At 38.8% G+C, this 22,010-nt stretch overlaps 3 protein-coding genes across 5 annotated transcripts in view; 1 reads left to right on the forward strand and 2 right to left on the reverse strand.

Annotated features, from left to right (window-relative positions):
- Nucleotides 1–2,728: 2,728 nt before the first annotated feature.
- On the forward strand, nucleotides 2,729–3,936 carry LOC119079815 (serine protease inhibitor I/II-like). 2 transcript variants are annotated; one of them, XM_037187885.1, is made up of 3 exons: nucleotides 2,729–2,872; nucleotides 3,457–3,651; nucleotides 3,715–3,936. In XM_037187885.1, exons 1-3 carry the CDS (start codon nucleotides 2,812–2,814, stop codon nucleotides 3,831–3,833), a joined length of 375 nt encoding a protein of 124 aa, XP_037043780.1. In that variant the 5' UTR covers nucleotides 2,729–2,811; the 3' UTR covers nucleotides 3,834–3,936. The 2 variants fall into 2 exon arrangements, with proteins under 2 accessions (XP_037043780.1, XP_037043779.1); XM_037187884.1 differs by having other exon boundaries at nucleotides 2,730–2,872; nucleotides 3,457–3,654.
- Nucleotides 3,937–11,209: 7,273 nt separating this feature from the next.
- Nucleotides 11,210–14,782, reverse strand: LOC119079799. Of its 2 annotated transcripts, none has more exons than XM_037187861.1 (4): nucleotides 14,241–14,782; nucleotides 13,900–14,036; nucleotides 13,013–13,794; nucleotides 11,210–12,916 (listed from the first exon to the last, which is right to left on the reverse strand). In XM_037187861.1, exons 1-4 carry the CDS (start codon nucleotides 14,584–14,586, stop codon nucleotides 11,764–11,766), a joined length of 2,418 nt encoding a protein of 805 aa, XP_037043756.1. In that variant the 5' UTR covers nucleotides 14,587–14,782; the 3' UTR covers nucleotides 11,210–11,763. The 2 variants fall into 2 exon arrangements, with proteins under 2 accessions (XP_037043756.1, XP_037043755.1); XM_037187860.1 differs by having other exon boundaries at nucleotides 11,213–12,916; nucleotides 13,900–14,029; nucleotides 14,132–14,782.
- Nucleotides 14,783–17,231: 2,449 nt separating this feature from the next.
- Nucleotides 17,232–22,010, reverse strand: part of LOC119079805 (homeobox protein 2-like) — a 53,022-nt gene continuing 48,243 nt past the window's right edge. The window contains exons 5-6 of the mRNA XM_037187873.1: nucleotides 18,854–18,933; nucleotides 17,232–18,785 (exon numbers count right to left, since the gene is read on the reverse strand). Coding sequence (XP_037043768.1) covers nucleotides 18,392–18,785; nucleotides 18,854–18,933 — 474 coding nt within the window. The 3' untranslated portion in view covers nucleotides 17,232–18,391. The remainder of the gene's footprint in view (nucleotides 18,786–18,853; nucleotides 18,934–22,010) is intronic.

Below are 22,010 nucleotides of genomic sequence, written 5' to 3' on the forward strand. Positions count from 1 at the left end.
AGAGGAGTGGGTTCACAAAAACCAGAGCGCTGGAAAATAGAGCTAATTAGTAAATGATAATCACACAAGGAGCTAACCCTCAATTGACGTACAGTCCGACTATTTCCGTTATTCAGTTCTAACTGCACATTCAAAAGATCTCCAGATAGATTTTCCATCAAAACATTATCTGCCATCCGATCTCCTGAGCGATACATAAGAGAAGTTTCGACAATGTTTGCTGAAGTGTAGATGCCCACACATATTCGTCGCATTACCTGTCCAATCAGCTGTACTTTTACTTTCATTTTTTAATTTTATGTTCTATGAGTCAAGATGCGAAGGAATTTTCTTACATAGTATTGGCACCCTTTAAGACTTGACTTCCACTGTGGGGTAATTTGGCACACGGTGCTAAAACAACGCATTTTTCTACTACAAACACGATTGTGAGATCCGGGTTCAAGGGATTAGCTGTTCTCTCTTCATTCAAAGGTCACAATATCAACAACAAACCACGAAGTTTTCGCTTTACATTTTCTTTTTATAATGCCAAGAGAGGAAATTTCCAACAAAATTACGTGAAATATGTGGTCCCAGCATGAAATACGACATGTTTGGTAGTATGTGGTTCGATGTGTTTGCCCTCTTAATTAAGTGGGCAAAGTAAGGCGTCAAGGCGTACCTGTATTGGTGTAAAATCGTACGAAATGTGTATCTTATACAAACTGTTGCTGGAGACACATTTTATCTTACGAAATACCAGTCTAGGTATAATCGTCGATGGATTTTGGATTCGAAATTTGGATTAGTGCCCCTGTATCGTAGCTTCAAAATTCATAACTATTTTTGACATTGTGGCCACAATTGCCACGATGGAGTCTGATTCTTGATATCCACGGATGAAGTGCACATTATCCACCTCTCAGTCATTCTTCTTCTATTTTAGTCGAAACTTTCACAGATAACCTATATATTTAGTCGTTCATTGATGTAGATGAAACGAACTTAACTCAAGAAGAACTTTTGAAGAGCTTTTTCGAGCTTTTAGTGCATTTTTTCACTAATATCTTACACTTTTCCAATGTAATCCATAAAAAGCTAAATGCTTTTGAAAGCTTTCTAAAGCACACATTTGATACATTATTTTGACTTAACACTTGGGCAAGACCCTGAGAAGCAGCCACTGGTAACGGTAAATAGCAGCCACAGGTAACGGTAGATACCACTTATTTACACTGTAAATCTTGAGTGACCATGTAATTGACTGTAAATTAGATGGTCACTCAAGATGTACCTAATAGTTTCCAAATGAAGCGAATGGACTAAATATATTTGGTAAAAGTCCATGATCAAACCAGAAGAAGTGTAAATGCTACATATGTCTTTGATTTATGTGAAATTCGTCGATTGGTTTGCATATTCCATATCGACAGTTTTTGCTTTGTTTTACTGTCATCATTCGTTTTTCTCTTCTTATCGTATGCTAACCGAAAACATTGAAAATCTTTAGAACAGTGTTATCATTATAATACCCAGAGAGATACTTCAGTATGCAGAACAGGTAAGCAAATCGTTTTTATATTTAAAACGCTAGTCGATGAAAACGAGTTTGGACTGGCGTCATCATCTGCTTCCTTCAAAGAAGTAGAATATGATCATAGAGTTGGTATATGATCTCAGTTGTTTAAACGATTTCGTACGAAGTGGTTGTCTGATATATTTGTAAACGAATTGAAACCGGAAACATATCATGGGTTTGACAAAGCTAAATTTGATTGCGTTGTCTGCATTGATGCTGGTCTGTCTTTGTGGTAGGCTTTCTTTTAACAAAAACTAAAATTTAAAAAAAAAAACTTGTGAATGAAATCGATTTGAAAACTATTTTCAACGGTTCCAACAGCTGGTGCAAACCTACGATTGAAACGGTCAGACAGCAGTGACGATTCAAATATCGATGCAAACGGTCGGTGTATAACAGCAAGAAATTGGAAAGATGATTGCAATACCTGTTGGTGCGAAGCAAATTATGTCCCTGCTTGTACGTTAAAGGGTTGCATTCATCTACCATCACCGACATTAATTAAGATAGAGCCAGAAGGTGAAAGTAATTAATTTAAAAACAGAGTTTTAATTGGTCGTCCGAACAACCTTGATCATTGAAACGCAATAATTTTTGGAATTTAAAATTGTCTTCGTCGTCAGTCTCGACTGATCAACAAGGCGAAGTCAAAAATGTGTTCATCAATAATGTCAATAAAATCATGATTTTCAACTCAATAAAAAGATTTTTGTTCTTCTCTCCTCACAATACACTGTGAACATTGACAAACGTAGAATATTTGTGGTCTTGCGGTCAGAAAATGCGTCATTCCTGTCTCGTTCAAAACCAGTTTCTGTTCACAAGACAACAAAATACCGTACTGTCTTGCTGGGACATTTTTTGTTGAGGCGTGTGGGATGCATTCCTCGCCTTCGGCTCGAAATACATCCCCACACCCCTCAACAAAAAATGTCCCAGCAAGACAGTAATGTACTATTATACTTGCACGCACAAACATCATTAAAATAGTCAACACTATTCATACGACAACAATTTCCGCTGTATGCAGAACAGGTAAAAAAAAGACTTTTTGTATGCACAGCAAAAACTAATGAAAACGAGTTTGGACTGTTTGATCATCAATTGAAACGATATTCTGGTTGTGATAAGGTATATATATCTTTTAACATTATAGCCATGTAGAGTCATCAGTATTGTGAAGAATTTCTAACGAAGCTGTTGTTAATTATCGTTGTACTTGACCGAAGAGAACAAGCAGCTATATTATCATGGGTTTTACAAAGGTTTTTCTAACTGTGCTATCTACACTGATGATCTTTCATTTCTGTGGTAATTTAGTTCGCACTACAGGAATCTAGAATTGTTAACACATCGTTGCTTGTTTTAGTAATTAAATTCCTAAAAATTCCTCAAAGTTCTGTAAAATTACAAAAAATCCTTAAATTAATCAGTTTTCAGTATTTTAAAGAATTAATTTTTATAATTCCTTCAAATTCTAAAATTAAATAATTGTCAAAATTTTCCGAGTTTTTAAGAGAGAGAGAGAGAGAGAGAGAGAGAAAGTGAAATTCGAAATGTTTTCTTATTTGGGAGTTGGTGTGGTTTGTAATTGATTACACGAATTTTGTTGAACAAATGACGATCTAGATTTTATTTTCTGAATTTTGGTGCCTAACTCACTCCCTAAATTTTCATTTGTTCAGCTTAAGTTTTATAGAATCATTTACAGGCCACAGCAACTCGGAGTTTATCAACTTTTCAAACAGTTTGTGAAAATTTTTCAAAATTCCGAAAATTCTACAAAGCTCTCCAAAATTGGCTATGTGACACACAAAAATTTCTTGAAAGCTTCACCAAAGATTTCGTGTGATTTCGTAAAATTTCGTTTAAAAAAACGGTTTTTTCTCCAACAGCTGGCGCAAACCTACGATTGAAACGATCGGAAGGTGGTGTAACCGATTCAAACCTCGATGCGAACGGTCGGTGCATAACAGCGAGAAATTGGAAGCAGGAATGCAATGACTGTTGGTGCGTAGAAAATGGCGTTCCGGCTTGTACGCTAAAGGGTTGCATTCAGGCACCTGTACCGATAGAATCGCATACGGAAGATAGTAATTAATTTGCGTGGAGAGATGAAGGTTTTTGCTCAAAAAATATTTCTTTTTTTTCAGATTCTGCTAACATGGAAAGATGTGTGCCTGGTTCGCAGTGGAAAGAAGATTGCAATTCATGTTGGTGCACTGACAATGGTTTATCTATTTGCACCAAAATCGGTTGTGTACGTTTGTAGAAAAGGAACGAAAAACTGCATCGAACGGTAGCAAACATTTCAACACTTTTTGTCAATGTACCTAAAGTACCATAATATAGTGCATCCTAAGAACTGACCTAAGAACCGTATTTTCCACAGTCGTTTTACACAAAAAAGTTTAAGTGAACATTATCGCCCAACAGCAACAGCGAAACTTTACCTCGCGTTTTCGAGTAAAATATGCTCCCCTTCGTTTCGGATCGGTAAATTTCTCACAAGTATAGTACCATTTTCACCATGTGTCCTATTGGTAAGTAATGTACTACATGTGCTATTCACAGTAACTGCGAGCGCTTGGAGAGCAATTTAGTTGCGTAATTGTGTGAATTACTCATTCGAGAAATGAATCCAAGCATGCAAATATGTAATTAGTTAATCGAGCATAGGTCACCTTTACTGTGCTTAATTTATTGCAAAATGTAATTGGACTTTAACAAGCGGTGAAGCCATCGCCTTTGCTACTCTGGGGAAATCCCAGTTTAACGAACGAGTTAATTGTTTCCCAATACTTTCCGTTCCGATCTCATATACGTTTCAACAATTTAAACTTGACATCAGACCGCTGCTATGTGTTACGCACTCATTCTTTGTATTTTGTAAGAAAAATCAGTATCCGAGAAAAACAGGAACAACAATTCTATTTCAAGGAACATAAATATTAAAAGCCACAAATTTCCATCAACAAAATTAGCACCAAAACTATCTTTGTAACTTCTCTCAGTTTACGAAGCGAAAATCTCTTATTGTTTGGATTTTAATTTTCTGACAGTGTGAGAGTTTTCACCATTACAATGAAAAGTGAGGCATCTTCACATTTAGCGTGGACTCAAACCGTCATCTAAAATACAGGCAAAGTACCTAACATTTGACACACAGATGTCGTTTAAACAAAAATGAGACGGAAATACATTAAGTAGACAATATATTTAAGTTCATTATGGCAGAGAAACCTGCTGGCCACCGCTACATAAAGCAATGAATTGTCTGACCTCAATTTTCCTGTGAGAAATTTAACCAGCGGTAAAGAAGGCAGATGATGTTGCTTGGAGAGTGAATCAAGAGACCGTAATATGTTTCCAGTAATTTTTGTTGAACGAATCTTTTGTGATTTGTCGACGGTCATTTTACAGATCGAATTATTTAAATGCCTTTCTTTCCAAATTCCCTGAAAGTCAAGGGTCTAGCTCCAGAAATTGGATAAACTGGAAAAAGGGATGCCGAGATCCTCGGCAGAGTTGAACGAAGCTGTGAACAGCATTACGTGGTTGCTGACGGAAGCCTATGAAAGCTCGTGCCCAGAAAGCAAAGAAGTCAGGAAAAAGGACGGCAAGCTCTGGAGCGCTGAGATTGAGAAACTCAGGGTTTCTGCGCGGAGAGCGTGGAATAGAGCAATGAGGACAAATCAGCACGTCGAATGGGCTGCGTACAAGGCGGCTCAAAAGGCTTTCAGAAAGGCTGTTCGAACGAGGGCCAGGGAGGCATGGAGGAGATTCTGTGCGGAAATGGAATATGTCCCCGACTATGCCAGAATCCACAGAGTCCTCTCCAAGGACCCCAGGCTCCTCCCGAGCTCCTTGAGGAAACCCGACGGTACGTTCACGGAAAGTGGAGAAGATACGGCAGAACATCTGCTTCAAACCCACTTCCCTGGCTGTGGAGATGATAAAGTCGAGCCCAGGCCGCAAGATCGTTTTCCTCCATCGGAAGAAGATTGGGCACTGGCTAGACGAATTGTCACTAAGGACAGGTTGAAGTGGGCGATAGGTAAATTTAAGCCGTATAAGTCAGCGGGAAACGACGGTATTTTCCCGGCTCTACTGAAGGAGAGTGGAGAAATACTGTTGGAACCGCTGTGTGATGTGTTACGGAGCTCCTTGGCACTCGGTCATATACCGGCCGAGTGGGAAAGAGTGAAGGTAACATTTATTCCTAAACCGGGAAAACCATCTCACTGTGGAGCTAAAGACTTCAGACCAATCAGTCTCACATCTTTCGTCCAAAAAACGTTGGAGAGGCTGATCGATTTTTATATCAGGGATGAAGTGCTGAAGCGATACCCGCTGCACATCAACCAGCATGCCTACCAGGTAGGTAAGTCAACGGACTCTGCGTTGCACAAACTGGTAGCAAAAGTGGAACAGTCGCTCGTAATTGGCGAAGTGGCCCTGGGATGTTTCATGGACATCGAAGGGGCCTTCGACAACACGGGCTTTGACATTATCCGCCGAGCGCTGGAGGAAAGGGGAGTCGGACGTATGGTTGTGAGATGGGTCAGTAACATGCTCAGAGACAGGTCGGTGGAGGCCAATGTGTGTGGTCAGAAGACCAATCTCTGGGTAGCAAAAGGATGTCCGCAAGGCGGTATCCTTTCACCGATCCTATGGTGTATGGTAGTGGACTCTCTCATCAAAGAACTGGTCGATGAGGGAATCTACGCCCAAGGCTACTCGGATGATCTAACGATCCTAGTCAGAGGAAGCTTTGAGAGTACGCTAGGCGATCGGGTCAGAGTCGCACTGAAGATAGTGGAGCGCTGGTGTAGCGCGAAAGGGCTTAGAGTTAACCCAGGAAAAACGGACCTAGTGTTGTTCAGCAGAAGGCACAAAGGATCCGACCTCGTGGGTAATACGAGGCTCTTTAATGTTGACTTAGCGCTCTCTTCTCAGGTAAAGTACCTTGGGGTCATACTTGACAGCAAACTCAACTGGATAGCGCATGTAAAGAACAAGGCGCAGAAGGCTCTAGCGGCTTTTTGGATCTGCAGGAACTCCTTTGGGAGGAACTGGGGTCTAAGGTCGCAGGCTATTCTGTGGCTATATGAGGCTGTCATTAGACCCATGGTGAGTCACGGTTCCGTGGTATGGTGGCCTAGACTCGACATCGAAAGAGCTAGGAAGGAACTGGGTGATATTCAGAGGCTAGTATGCATCTGTGTTACTGGAGCCATGAAAACCACGGCGACTGCGGCCATGGAAGTGCTACTAAATTTGCCACCTCTGGACCTGGTAATTAAGGCCAGAGCGTCTGCCACAGCAGACAGGCTAGCGCAAAATGGCTGGTGGACGCCGAATTTCCTGCAGGGGCATGGAAAAATCAGGAACGTGATTGCGAATCCTGTGTTTAGCATGCCTAGGGACAGGCTGACGCCGGTAGTTGACTTTACCAGGAACTTTGATGTTAGGTTCCCAGGCAGACAGGACTGGCTAAACGGCTGGCCCACAGATCTGCATAGGGAAGGTAAAGTCATATTTACCGACGGATCTAAAACCTCGGTAGGGACCGGAGCCGGCGTTTTCAGACCAGAAAGCGAAGAAGGCAGCTGGTTCCACCTGGGTAAGTTTGCCAGCGTCCCCCAGGCGGAAGTCTTCGCAGTGCTCAAAGGAGTTCAAGAAGCTCTGCCTTTGGGAACGCAAGGAGAGGACGTAACGGTCTGTATCGATAACGAGGGGATGATAAAAGCAATATCGTCACCCGTAACGATCTCCAAGCTAATCAAAGAATGTAAAGACTACCTAAACTCGGTGGGTCAAAATAACCGGATTTGCTTGGTTTGGGTCCCCGCACACTCTGGCGTGGATGGAAACGAGAAGGCGGATGAGCTTGCCAAAGCAGGCTCTGCTGCTCTCGTAGACGGGCTTGAACCGTACCTACCTATACCCGATTCGATATGCGCAAAAGCGAGATCGAAATGGGTGGAGGGTAAACACTTGGAGCGCTGGAATGCGTACGAGGGAGGCGCTCACACGAAGCGATTCTTCCCGAGGCCGAACGCTAGATGGGCTAAAGATTTGCTCAGCATGGACCGGAAATGCATAAGGAGAGTGGTTGGTGCAATTACTGGACACTGCGGGCTGAATCGGCACCTCAATAAGCTAAGGCTCTCGGCGACTCCTTGGTGCTCCTGCGGATTAGAAGAAGAAACGGGCATACACGTCATCTGTGAATGTCCTAAATTTCTTCAACTAAGACGCAGGCTCCTTGGAGATTACGTCGTACAACCCTCCGAAGTTGTCGCCCTGGGACCTGCCACTTTGGACAGATTCCTGGCGGCGACCGGAAGGTTGTCTTGATTTAAATGATGACCGGGAAGGAAACAAAGGATCACAAGATCTGTGTTTCAAGATCACCTAGGTGATCGTCCCACCCTGATAAATCTAAATCTTCCAAATTCCCTGAAAGTCAAGGGTCTAGCTCCAGAAAATGGGAGTGCTGGTAACCAAAATCGGATAATACTGGGGGTGGATCCGTGGAATTTTATGAACTTTAGTCACTACGTTTAATTGAGTAAACATCGTCCGATTTGAATGAACGATATGTCGGTCGATGCACCTTATCCCGAACATTATCCCTATATATTGATGGTTAGGACCCTGAGAAATGAGCGAAAAGAAAGTTTGATATAAAAATTGCAGAAATTTTGTAACTACGATAAGTTGACCACTGGCAGTACGGTCGCATACCACAATTTTGTGTGCTAACTAAACACAGCAAACTTCGCGGAAAAGAGGTAAAGGGAACTACAATTAGCAAACAAAATAGTCAATGTGAACTAGGTACTGCCATTAGTTTCGCCAACTGAAGAGATCTGGTTGAGTAATATGTTGATCGATGCGCCTTAGCTCAAACATGAAGCCTATTGTTAGTGCCTCTTCTAGGTCCTATCACTAAGCAGAAAAATGTTTGGTACAAAAATTGGAAAATAGTATTTTTCGTCGCAAGGCGAAGCCGAGTAGGACAAGCTTAAGACGTGTCCTGAAAAATTCTACTTTTCGTCACGAGTCACGAACTACGTTTTTTGTGCCGTAAGGATCATAATGAGACGAAAAACAAAACAAAAACATTACAACAATTTCAGCTTTTCTTAGCAATCACTTTTCGATCGTAGGTGCAGTGACGAAATACGTCGAATTATGATTCTAAGGCACAGAAGTTGAATTTTTGTCACTACGTTTAGTTGAGTAAATATCGTCCGATTTGAATGAACAACACGTCGTTCGATCATGTCTGAAGCGATAGCGGAGGACTTGGCGCAGTCTTTCTCCACAAAAAAAAGAACAAAGAAATTTTTTTGAGACGCGTCAACTATGTATAGCCGAACATTTTAGTTTCTACCCCTTGGTCTTTATCACCAATTTATCACCAACACCTATTACATCATATTCTCGCTTTAAATACGAACCGAACAAGCTATCTCTCGACTAAATTGGTTCCAAATTACCGGAGATTCATCGTTTTGAAATTGGTTACGTTTCATGCTAAATACACCAAATTGACTTTCTCCAAACAATCAAAATCTTTCAACCTATAGCACCTATAGGTTTCTTCCATCGTACGGTAAAAACGAATTTTGACAAGCCGAAAACGAACGAGAGCATCCACAGAAGCAAACATAACCGCAACTTGAAAAAAATTTGTTCGTTGAAACTTCAAAGTGAGGTTGTGTTGCCTTCTCTGTGGATGACGATTGACATTTTGAATGGCCTTGAAAGAAACCTATTTTGTATGTTTCTTTCTGCCTGGCTATATCTATCTATCGAAGGTCAATCTCGGAAAAACCGCAGCCAATCTACATGAAACTTTGCAGGAACCTTAGTCAGGCCATCAGAACTTAAGTTTCATTCATCCTAGGAAAAATCTGAATTTTGTGAAATTAATTAATTAATTTTCGGAACAATTTTTCTCATATAAAAATTTACAACCATTTTGTGATCATTTTGTGATTTGATGATTGTTGTGAAGTTGGTTGTAATTTGTATGTTGGGCAGCTGGAAAAATTTGTTCACTTTAAGGATTCGGCGCAGGAAACAAATACAAATTTTGATGTGTTGTAGCGGAAGTTGTGGTGATGATTTTAATGAATAGAAGTTGGGGTCAGAGGAGTCACTTTAAGGCATCGGTGCAGTATCCAATTTTGTTTTATTATTTGTTGTGGGGGAAGTTATCTGGATCATTTTAATGAATAGAAGTTGGGGTTGGAGGATAAATATATACGATGGTTGCCAACTAATCTGATCACAAAAAATCCAAAATATTTGGCTGTTCAATCATTTTACAGAACAATTATTTTGACAGAACAGTGCTAACAAATTAGAATTACAACTGTTCTAAAAAGCAGGGTTGACTAAACTTCTAAAACGATTGATATCCCAACAAAAATCTCTACAAAAAAAGTGTGACGCAGTCCTTGTAGTATACAATTTTTAAAATGAATGATATCGTTAACGCTTCCAGCTTTATTTACATGTCGGAAGATAGTCCAAGTCCAAAATTTAGAACCCGCCTCCTGTAGAAGAAAAGACCCGCCTCTTTTCAATTTAAGTTCATAATGTTAACGTTAAAGGTGTGTCTAATTTAAGAGAAATAGGCGTGTCTTTAAAACGGGCAGTCTATTTTAATAAAATAAAATATTTCTTACCGATTCTGGACTGTCCAACTTTTTTCGCGAGTCTTATTTCTGGACTGTCCAACTTTTTCTTCGACTCTTATTTCTGGACAGTCCAATTTTCTACTTACGAATCAATTCTGGACTGTCCAACTTTTTTCGCGAGTCTTATTTCTGGACTGTCCAACTTTTTTCACGAGTCTTATTTCTGGACTGTCCAACTTTTTCTTCGACTCTTATTTCTGGACAGTCCAATTTTCTACTTACGAATCAATTCTGGACTGTCCAACCAATACCAATTTTAATTGTACATAAAAAGCGTTTTAACACGCCGAGCGATCCGGCCCGTTGCCCCGTAGCGAAGCGGAGGGCCGCAATGCGAGCCGGGCGCCGGAACGGTGTCGGTAACTTAGGAGTTAATTTTTTTTCTCTCGCATCGTCTAATAATTAGTCTGTGTGAAAGCGTTAGCTCGTTCCTAGGGAATTCATCCTTTTACGAAATTTAACGTAAAGGCGTTTTGTTCCAAACCTAGGGAATTCAACCTTTTATTGATTCGTAAGTATAAAATTGGACTGTCCAGAAATAAGAGTCGAAGAAAAAGTTGGACAGTCCAGAAATAAGACTCGCGAAAAAAGTTGGACAGTCCAGAATTGATTCGTAAGTGGAAAATTGTACTGTCCAGAAATAAGAGTCGAAGAAAAAGTTGGACAGTCCAGAAATAAGACTAGCGAAAAAGGTTGGACAGTCCAGAAATGATTCGTAAGTAGAAAATTGGACTGTCCAGAAATAAGAGTCGAAGAAAAAGTTGGACAGTCCAGAAATACGACTCGCGAAAAAAGTTGGACAGTCCAGAAATAAGACTCGCGAAAAAAGTTGGACAGTCCAGATATAAGACTCGCGAAATAAGTTGGACAGTCCAGAATCGGTAAGAAATATTTTATTTTATTAAAATGGACTGCCTGTTTTAAAGACACGGCTATTTCACTTAAATTAGACACACCTTTAACGTTAACATTATGAACTTAAATTGAAAAGAGGCTGGTCCTTTCTTCTACAGGAGGCGGGTTCTAAATTTTGGACTTGGACTAAGTTCGGAGATATCTTTATTTATTAAAAAAAAAAACAGAAAATAACATAAAATTTACTAAAAAAAATCTGCGTCGCATATGGCAGATAAATAGGTCTGTTCCTGAACATCTGCCACTTACTACTTAAAATGTAAAAAATGCGCACGCTGAGCTTGAAAATGTCCATACCTGATGTGTCGTGCACATGAATTTTTTTGCTTCATATTAGTAGACGGCAGCCCCGTGATTAAGAATCACATAAAATCAAAATCGAGGGTACGGAAAAATTTTGAGATAGACGAATTTTTCTTTGTTTTGGGACCTGGGTCATTTTTTTGCTCCATCAGGTATGGACATTTTCAGGCTCACCGTGCGCGGGTAACATAGTCGAGGTAATTCAATTTTCTTGTAGCTATAATGGTCAACATAACCATAGAACTTTAGACTTTAGTTGTAATTTCATTCGATTCCGAAACCTTTTAACTCTGCTCTGACTCTATCCAAATAGGTGGCATCGGGATATCCATGACAAGAAACACCACCCTTCTGCGAGGTTTTATGATGAATATTCCACACCAATGCATTTTGACGACCAGTCGACAGACTCGTACCGATCGTAAAGATAATACGTCGATTCCATGCGATACGTAAAAGATAGAAAATTTTCTGTCCTTCTTTATTGTTTGGTAGGTATGCGATTCTTCGAACGGCGTGATGTGCGCCTACCAATGACTGTGGAGGCATGTCTGGATATGTAGATGAGTCAAAAGGTGTTTTCACCGTGTATGTGATCATTATGGTGTCACAATCCTCATAGCCGTCACAATGTGTCGAAATCAGTCTTTCAGTCATCTCTCCATTCGGGCATATTCCAATTTCAATGCCAGATGTGATAAGGCAAAAGGGACATTTTAGAAAGGTGTGCTCAGCACCGGTCATTGTTTTTCGAGTAATTTCAATTTTTTTGTAACAATCCATACACAGCTTGTGGTCACATTGTGGGATTTTCTTCCAATTGTTGGACTTTTTAGCATATGAGTTGTAGCAAATTGAACAATCCTTATCGGTTGACGGTACCGATTTCTTTCGCAATCGATGAGTTTTCGATGTTGATGGCTTTGGATTATCTTCATCGGTCGAAGTGTGGTATGACGATCCCTCACCATCATCATCAGTCGACGAATGGTATGAGGATCCTTCGGTTTCCGATTCCGATTCATTTGTGTTTCCTGCATCAGCTTTTCTTTGCAATTTCAGAGCTTCATCGATATTTCGTTGTAAGAGTACGTCCACTGTCGGCTTCGTTTCGAAATTGTTTTCCTTCAAAGTTTTTAAATTCAATTCAGCGTCGGTGTAACCAAGGTTTTTTATGATTTCCAACTTCTCATCGAGCGACTCTTGAGCGACTGGAATGGAAAGCCAAATTGGCGGAATTTGCCCACATCCATTCATTGCGTCAAAAATTGTTTTGGCATGAAACGCCCACGATGAGTTATCTGATAATGGATAGGGCTCATTTTCGGCTGGCCAAACGAACGGTGGTCTAATTACAGTAGCATCAGCTGTTATCTTCGGGCGATAATTCACCTTGTACATCGGACAGCATTGATATCTGAAAGAACATGAGAAATTGATGGAACAGTCAGGAAGAGTGACTCGTTAAGAAGAAAAATCGAGCTCAATTCTCGGAATGATGAGTTTCTTTTACCTGTTGTAGACTGTATATTGGTCCGTGGCTTGTACTGACCCCGTCATTAATATTCCATTCACTGAATCGAAATAATTGTCGTCGATATACCGTCGTTCGGCTTGCAATTTTTCCGGTTCTTTCATTAACGATGTAGTGACAATTTCCGGGTTCGATACACAATCTCCGAGTAACACTCCACAGATGAAGAGAACACCACCACACCCGTCATAACGAATTGATCTCTTGAAATTGTCAGAAAAGTAAATCCCTTTGCCCAGCATTCCACCTCGGCTCATTCTTTCGTCGAAACCGTCACGTTGGATAAATTCAATGTTTTCCGGATTTCTTGTACAATGGAAAAGAAGAACAAAATTGTCGTTATATGGTGCAGCATCCAAAGCCTTGTGGCGAAAGAAATTCAGTGACTGTTTCTTTTTCGCAATTTCTGCGTCGGTTAGACCGAGTTGTCTCAGTAGCATCGGATCATTGCACTTTGCCTTGAGCATTTCCTTTCTTCCATTTACGAAGCGATTCCAAACTTTAGGATTAACGATTTGATCAATACTATTGATATGAAGTGGATGCAACAGTTCAGCCAATTTTTGAAATTCATCGGTCATCGAATTAATCGGATAAAGTTGGTATGGAGCTAATGATTGAGATACATAATGCATATGCTCGTGCCAGTTGGGAGGAAATGGTATAGTGGCACTGACTGAATTCTTTGCGGGCAATGGTAAATGTATTTTCATACGATCGACTTTTTGGCGCTTTTGCAATGGAAAATTCACAGTTTGTGGCTGAAATTGAAGAGAAGGTGATCAGCTTCATGTGTGTTTGAAAACATGCGAAAAGTAAGCTAATTGCAGTTATTGTAAACTAAACTAATTTCAAATTTATCTTACCATGCCAGCTGTAAATAAAGACTGACTTAAGCTAGCATAATTTTGTTGATATGCTATGATGAGCTGATGAAGAGATGATGAAGAGGAGCTTGCAGCTGAGGAAATGTCTGCAGTTGAAGTGCCTGTAGCCCTCACATGTTTTTTTTTGTTAGCATTTCTAGGAATCCGTGCATCAGCAGACGAAGAGGAGCTTGACGCTGTAGAAATATCTGTATTTGATGTGCCTGTAGACGCCGCATCATTGCTTTGGTAAGCAGTTGTAGAAGTGAGTGCATAAGCTGATGAGGAGGAGCTTGTAGCTGTAGAAATGTCTGCAGTTGAAGGGCCCGTAACCCTCACATCACTGTTTTGATTAGCAGTTCTAGGAATCCGTGCAAAAGCAGATGAAGAGGAGCTTGCCACTGTAGAAATGTCTGCAGATGAAGTGCCTGTAGCCGTCACATCACTGTTTTGATTAGCAGTTCTAGGAATGCGTGGAAAAGCAGATGAAGTGGAGCTTGCCACTGTAGAAATGTCTGTAGTTGAAGTGCCTGTAACCTCCGGGACATTGCTTTGGTAAGCAGTTGTAGAAGTGAGTGGATAAGCTGTTGAGGAGGAGCTTGCAGCTGTAGCAATGTGTGCAGTAGAAGTGCCTGTGGCTAAGTTAGGCGTTTCCTTGTTTTGGTTGTCTTCTGAAGTTGAAGACATACTTGTACTTAGAGTTTGAGTGACAGTTCCAGTGGTTTTGGGGGTTTTGAATTGTAAGTGGTACACAGCCAAAAATTATTTTTATTATTGCTATAGTTCTATGTGCTAATGCAGAAGCATGAGATTACATTGAATCAAAACAAAAAATAAAATGTATCGATAAACCAAACAAAGCAACAAAAAAATAAACTATTAAACGTCAAAATAAAAACATGAAATGTCAAAATATGAGCGGCCCATATGTCAAAGGGTGGATCGGTTTAAATGTATTTTGTATCTTTTTTCTTCTTCTTTTTATTTGCCGTGCACCTACGGTACAGGTCTGTTCCAAGTGCAACAACGAAATGTCAAATTTCATCCACAGAGCCATAACCAAACAAATATTGTTTACGAAATGTTCGTAAAATAGTTGATGTTATTGCTCTGTGGATGAAATTTGACATTTAAATCATTTAAATGCACCAAAATTACTCTTGCACTTGGAACATACCTACAGAATGACAATGCGATTTTAAGATATCATTTTTGAGTTTGCTGAGGAAATGAACTGAACTGAATCAATCAAGACCTTTGAAATATACAGCCTGTAGATGGCTACAGTGTAATTTAATGCAGCCAATATCATAGATTTACATGTCCACCTCTCAGCGCCACCATGTCACCTCTCGAGTGAAACTCTATGGACAATAGATCATCCTCAAGGACGTTTGAAATGCCGCCCACGTTAAGAAAATCTCATACAAATGAATGAAGGAAACAAAAATAAGTTACGTTTGAAAGTACCGTAGCCTGAAGATGATCTATATCACGGCAGAGTAATATTTGGCAGAAGTCCCTCATTTTCCGAATGTCAAATAAGGGACCTAAGAAAATGAACTCAAATGAACACTGACATAAATTAAAAAAAAAAAAATCGCAAAAAATATAGGGATCCTGCCTGGGTAACTTTACTCTGCCGTGTCGTGGTTAGTTAGTAAGTCAGTTCCTATGAAAAAGAACGTGTTCATAACTCCTAAACGTTTCTTACGTTTTCCAATATTGGTTCCTAAATTTTGGGATGAGAGATGATTCCTCTGGCACTTCCTAACTTCCAACGGATTTTTCGATGAATTTGGGTTATTTTCGACATGAGTGAGGTGTTCCAAGGTTGGTTCCTAAATTTTGTGATGACATATGATTCCTCTGGCACTTCCTAACTTCCATCGGATTTTTTGATGGATTCGGGTTATTTTCGACATGAGTGAGGTGTTCCAAGGTTGGTTCCTAAATTTTGGGATGACAGATGACTCCTCTGGCACTTCCAAACTTCCATCGAATTTTTCGATGGATTTAGGTTATTTTCGATAAATGTGAGGTGTTCCAAGGTTGGATCGTAAATTTTGGGATGAAAGATGATTCCTCTGGCCCTTCCTAACTTCCATCGGATTTTTCGATGAATTTGGGTTATTTTCGACATGAGTGAGGTGTTCCAAGGTTGGTTCCTAAATTTTGGGATGACAGATGATTCCTCTGGCACTTCCAAACTTCCATCGGATTTTTCGATGGATTTAGGTTATTTTCGGTATAAGTGAAGTGTTCCAAGGTTGGCTCCTAAATTTTGGGATGAAAGATGATTCCTCTGGAATTTCCTAAGTTCCATTAGATTTTTCAATGGATTTGGGTTATTTTCGATATAATTGAGGTGTTCCAAGATTGATTTCTAGATAATGGGATTCAGACTGGTTTCTCTAGAATTTTTAAATTTCCATAAGGTTTTTCGATGTTGTCGAAATGACATACATTACATTACATGGTGATGTCAGTCAAAAACCCTTAAAGGGTAAATGTGATGCAAGTCCTTTATCTCACTTACAAAATAACTGATATCGCTGAGAGTGACGCATTCGCAAAAGTTTTATCAACAAAATATTGACTCAAAAATTTTTAGAAAGAAAATTTAAAAAAAATGATGTCACAAAGAGGCAGATGTTGTGGAAACTATTGTTAAGAAAATGGCTAAAATATCGAAAAATATATACTGAAAGAAGGAAATTCTTTGGGAAGAAAGCCGAATCATCTGCCACTTTGTGACGCAATTTTTTTTTTAAATTTTCTTTCTAATAATTTTTGAGTCAATATTTTGTTGATAAAATTTTTGCGTACAGACGCAGAATGCGTCTGCGTCACCCTTAGCGATATCAGTTATTATAGTGTATTATAATGTATTATAGTGTACACTATAAATTCTTTTTCGAGTTCGTGGAGCCACTATCTAGCATCTATCTTAGTTTTCTCATCAATATAAAAAAACGGGAGCTTTGCATTTATTTTATTACATTTATTATGGTCTTAAATTCATTATATATTATGTCCTATGTACACATCACACGGAAAAGTTTTAATTTTTAATTTTTTTGTTTGTTTTAAATTTTCTCTTTCTAAAATCATCATACATCATACATTCAATTTTTGTCAATATATATATAATAGAAGTTAATCTGAGTTTTTTTTTCGAAATAAATAAGTTTTTTGATCTTAAAATTTATACAAAAAAAAAGAGAAACAAGCTCTTAGAAATGGTTAAATTACACTATTGTTTGCCATACACGATCTACAATTTTAGTTTTTTTTTTTTAAATTTAATTAGAGAAATAAATAATTTTCTTTTTTATGTTTATTTACAAATGGATTTAAAATTGGTTCACACTTTACATGATTTTGAAAAACGAAAAGATATTTTCTTTGGTTTTCCTTAAAATGTCTAGAAAATGCTACAAGAGAAATCTGGGGTGTGAGTTGCATTATTGAAAAAAAAGTCTTTCATCTGAATGTGCGACCGTTTTCTTATTCCGTTAGCTGAATGATACAGGCCTAGTATATGGGGAGAGGTTTCGTACTCTAGTGTTAGATTTTATGTGACCGCAATTATGGTTTTGATACAAAGTGAAAGAGAGAATTATTGTGGCGAACGACATGGTATGTAACAGCAATAGCACTATTTGCTGAGGAATGAGTTGTGTTTAATTGGTGTGCTCTGTAGTTTATTAGACCTAACTTGAAACTGACGTGGTTTTTGTCTGGACCTAAATGTATTTAAGTGAAACAAACAAAAATGGAAATTACTCAATCGATTCGGATTATTTCCATGACCGAATCAGTGAACCGATTTCGTTTGTTAAGGGATGATTCTGTCAACCAACATCCGGGGCTGGAAAGAATTGTACATTTGGTCCATCAGCAATGAGATTTGAAAGAATATTGTAGATCAAACAATAGTGTGAACTCACCTTTTGGGGTATATAGAAACTGGGAATCTATTACTTCATTTTGATCTACATATTTTCGACAGACTGTTTATCATGTAAATGGTAATTACGGAACCACGGTAATCAGTAGATTTCTTCGTTAATTTTTGTCTTCATTGTCAAAAACCAATGAATTATCCGTCTGCAGTGGTTTAGAATCCGTGGAATGATAAAACTACGGCTCATCGAAAATTGCGGCTTAACCCTAGTTTCAATTCTCAAAAATTCCGACTGAATCAAGTACAACAATTGTCGTTTCGGAGTTCTTATTGCAGCAATAAATCGGTAATTTTAATCGGGTGAAGGAACTAAGGTTCCCGCTACTTAGAATATATAAAAAAGCGTAACCTCAAAGTTACTACATATTATAAGACTCATACCATTTAAGTCATATTGACAGCCAGTGTTTCTTGTCTTATTTATCGTTCCGTTACCGTTAAACAGAGAAATGTTTTTCAAAAATTGACCATTTTCTCATCCAACGAATATGCATTCGAAATTGATTACCGCTCGATCCATTTTCACGTTACACTGATCTCCTCATCCGAATCCGAATGTGAATCAAATTCATCGTAATACAAATTGGACGCATTTGTTCGACACGTTCCGCCATAATTTAGTCCGTTTGCATCTCGTGTCTTATCGTAAAATTGATTAAACATTTGCGCCTGCCGATTGTCGTCGAACTCATACTTGAACATTTCCTTGTTACTGTGAGAGTGCGGCGAATTGGCTGTGTCGGGTAGAAATTTTCCATCAATCGGTTGTTTGTGCGGTGATTGACTGCTTGTAAACGGTTCAGCACCTTGCGGACTTCCGGTCGGTGACGATGGCGGTGATAGAGACGGTGCCCGATCATTGCGAGCGTCCGACAAATCGGGATTTGGGTTGTTTTTGTTTGGTAGCGTTTGATCCCTGGAATAGGATGAACAAACTTTTAGTTACTTTCGGTTTCTATTAAAAAATTCTCTCGACAATCCTACCTTGATCCGCCACTTGCTAGAAGTTCTCGTTCTTTAGAATTTCGCCATTTCATTCGGCGATTTTGGAACCATATTTTAACCTGGAAAAGAAATTTGATTTCATGAATCCTTGAACATTTAAAATCTCATTCGTCTAAGTCTCATACAATCTGGGAAAAGTGAAAAATGAATGACGAAAGAAGATTTTTCTTTTTCCCCGAATAGATTTAAAATGAAGACTCTAGGTCTTCATATGTTAACCCAAATATGTAATGGACGCAAAACTGATCCACAAAATAAGGAATTGAAGTCAGATCACAGATATTCTTGTGAGGAATCAGTTTGCATAATGTGTATGATATACGTACACAACGTATTACAATACGTGCCACAAGTACACCTTCCCTGCATCGTATTTTTCAACATAAGCAAAAGAAGATTATAGTTGTAGTGAGTGTGTTAACAGTTAACAGAGTGCTTGAAGTTCAAGATTTCGTGGATTAGTTTTGTATCGATATTCTGGTTAACATATTATGAAGGACTAGATCTGTTAGTTTTAGTATTTCGAGGATTTTTTTTATTGAAGCGGAACCTCCGAACCTCGGCACCTATATTTACCAAATACCAGAGACTTAATTTAACTTAATTTTGAGCTCTTGACTCTCTGTTCATCATTCTAGAGCAAGCAACTACAAAGACAATTAAATGCATTGCATATATCCTCATGTGTATAACATGTCGAAATGAATGTAAGACCACTCGTGAGCGCCATAAAACGTTATATTCAATTTACCAATTGTGAATGAATGTGCAGAAATTTATCACATTCAGGAAAAGCAAAACATTTTATTCCGCAAACGGTTCTCTCTCGTTTTTTTGGTGTATCAATCAAAAGCAAAGTGAATGATAAATATTGAAATCGTATACGGTTGCGAAAAGACGCATATGTGCCCGCCCCAAAAACGACAAAATAAAATGCTCATTCCATTTGTTTAATGTGTACATTTGTACCGTACACGTACAAATATGTACGTTTGTGAATGCGCAATATTATTTATGTGCAGAGATATATCACATACCGGAGAGAAGAAAAATAAACTAACCCAGCGGTTTGCGATTAGTCGATGATGACTTTAATTTTGCACACATTTTACCCATGGCTGTACAAATTATGTGTGTACAGTACACACATCCAATGTTTAATAAACATTTTAGAATGAATGACTGGATGAACGGAAAGTATCGATGTACTGGCTGCATGTTTATTTAACTAAAATGATTCTGTATGATGAGTTTTCGGATCAATTTACATCGCGCACATATCGTTAATATCCCATCAATATTATGCTGGAGTTAATGTTCAATATCATCTCGATATCAATGCCTGTCGATCGGACATATAGTCACATATGCGGGCAAAGGTTTTTATTGTCACCAAAAACGTAGCATGGGATAGAGACGGGGAAAATTGATGTGTTTTCGGAATACGCATTTCGCTGTGTTGATTGTGCGGAAGTATCAAGTGTGTTGAACACATTTTGACTTGCTCTCTGTTTTGTTTAAAATTGATTATGCCGCACAAAGTTATGTCAATTCATAAACAGTTGCAATGTTACACAATGAGGTTAATTTACTCGCTAGAGTGTGTGCAAATCGAATGTAATATTGCATGAAACTTCGAAGATTTAGTTTCAGTTAAAATCAGCACATCGTCTTTATGCGTAATGGAGAAAAATAATTTCGTTACTTCACAGAAGGTAAAGCATACTCGTGAGCGAGTGATCGTGATTAATTTCGCTAACGGATAAAATACGTTACTGAGCAGATAAAACAAACTCCGCAAGTACTTCAAAAGTTATACAGTCGACGTCAGCGAAATTTAGAATTGTAATTTCTTCAGCTGATTTGCTCATCCAAACAAAAGATCTAATAGGTCTTTATACAGTTTATGCGTGCGTGTAACTATTTCATCCGTATAAGGACGTAAAAGTAAAGCGCTTTTGCTTGTAAGAATGAACCAGCTGAAGAACAGATTCATGTCTAAATTTTACTGACGTCGACTGTATAGCTGTAAATGATGTTTCAGTAAAAAGGATTTTGGGAATTTCCAGTGGCTTCCCACATGAATTTTCCAACTTAAGTCTCAAAATGAATCACTAAACAATACATAGAAACCAATGACTCAAGCTCTTAGGATCAATAAAATAAACTCTAAAACACCCTCCATAGGCTTAAAACCCCATGTCCTTAGCTGCAACTTTTAAGACTTATCCAACTGAAAACAGAAGGAGATCATACAAGCAGGGGCATTTTGGTCAAGTGATTTGAGAACTTTTTGAAAATCGTCAAGAGTTGAACCAAAAAATATCATTGGAAAATTCAAATTACAAGCAAGGTCCCATTACCGGTTAAAAAGTTAACTGACGACGTGGCTCTTAGGCAATATCTCGAGTTACTCTAGATTTCCACTAACGAAAAAGCACTCCGTTTACTCATTAAACAAAAGGAAAGAGGCGTGGTTTAGTTAAACGGAGGCAAAACGGTGTGGTTTTTTTTGTATCGTGCAACAGTAGATAACGAATCTACGGTAGAAACGATGTTAGGGTGATTGTGTAACTGAGACATTGGGTCCCTTAGATACGTATGATATTTTACCTCCTATGTGCTGCGAAAATTCATTTTTCGCAGGGGGCCCGCAAAAGAAAAATTCACTTTCGCCTGACTTAAGAGGTAAAATAAACTACTTACTTCTGCGAAAAATTGTTGTTTTGACTTGTGTGGTTGTATACTTCGCCTTCGGCTCAGCATACAAACTACACACTCTTCAAAACAACGATTTTTCGCACAACTATGTAATCAACTATTATGGAAAGTGTGTGTGTACTTAAGACCTTGTCTATCTGATAAAATAGCTCGTAATGACATTTGCGCAAGTGCTCATATGCGTAGACGTCCGATATACTTCTTTATAGCAGTAAAGTACTATTACTCAACGACGGACACAACATAAATTTTGACAGCATGAAATAATGTCTTATTTATCTCCCTAGGGCAGTACTGCGTCGAGTAAAACCTGTTAGGATTTTTGGGAAAGTTCTCAGCAGATTTACGTCGTACTAACGATCTCCGCAGTACAAATTCTCTGACCACACGTTCACTTTTAATTGTCATTTATATT

The sequence above is a fragment of the Bradysia coprophila genome, unplaced genomic scaffold, assembly GCF_014529535.1.
Source record: "Bradysia coprophila strain Holo2 unplaced genomic scaffold, BU_Bcop_v1 contig_339, whole genome shotgun sequence".
Classification (NCBI taxonomy): Eukaryota; Metazoa; Arthropoda; class Insecta; order Diptera; family Sciaridae; genus Bradysia; species Bradysia coprophila.

Excerpts from the sequence above, each read along its gene's own strand:
- LOC119079815 (XM_037187884.1), top strand. The coding sequence starts at position 2,812 with ATGGGTTTTACAAAGGTTTTTCTAACTGTGCTATCTACACTGATGATC. Across the intron at positions 2,873-3,456 it reads GATGATCTTTCATTTCTGTG|CTGGCGCAAACCTACGATTG; the intron begins GTAATTTAGTTC and ends TTTCTCCAACAG. Across the intron at positions 3,655-3,714 it reads AGAATCGCATACGGAAGATA|ATTCTGCTAACATGGAAAGA; the intron begins GTAATTAATTTG and ends CTTTTTTTTCAG.
- LOC119079799 (XM_037187860.1), bottom strand. The coding sequence starts at position 14,586 with ATGTCTTCAACTTCAGAAGACAACCAAAACAAGGAAACGCCTAACTTA. Across the intron at positions 14,030-14,131 it reads TACCAAAGCAATGATGCGGC|GGCTACAGGCACTTCAACTG; the intron begins GTCTACAGGCAC and ends AAAACATGTGAG. Across the intron at positions 13,795-13,899 it reads CTTTATTTACAGCTGGCATG|CCACAAACTGTGAATTTTCC; the intron begins GTAAGATAAATT and ends CTTCAATTTCAG.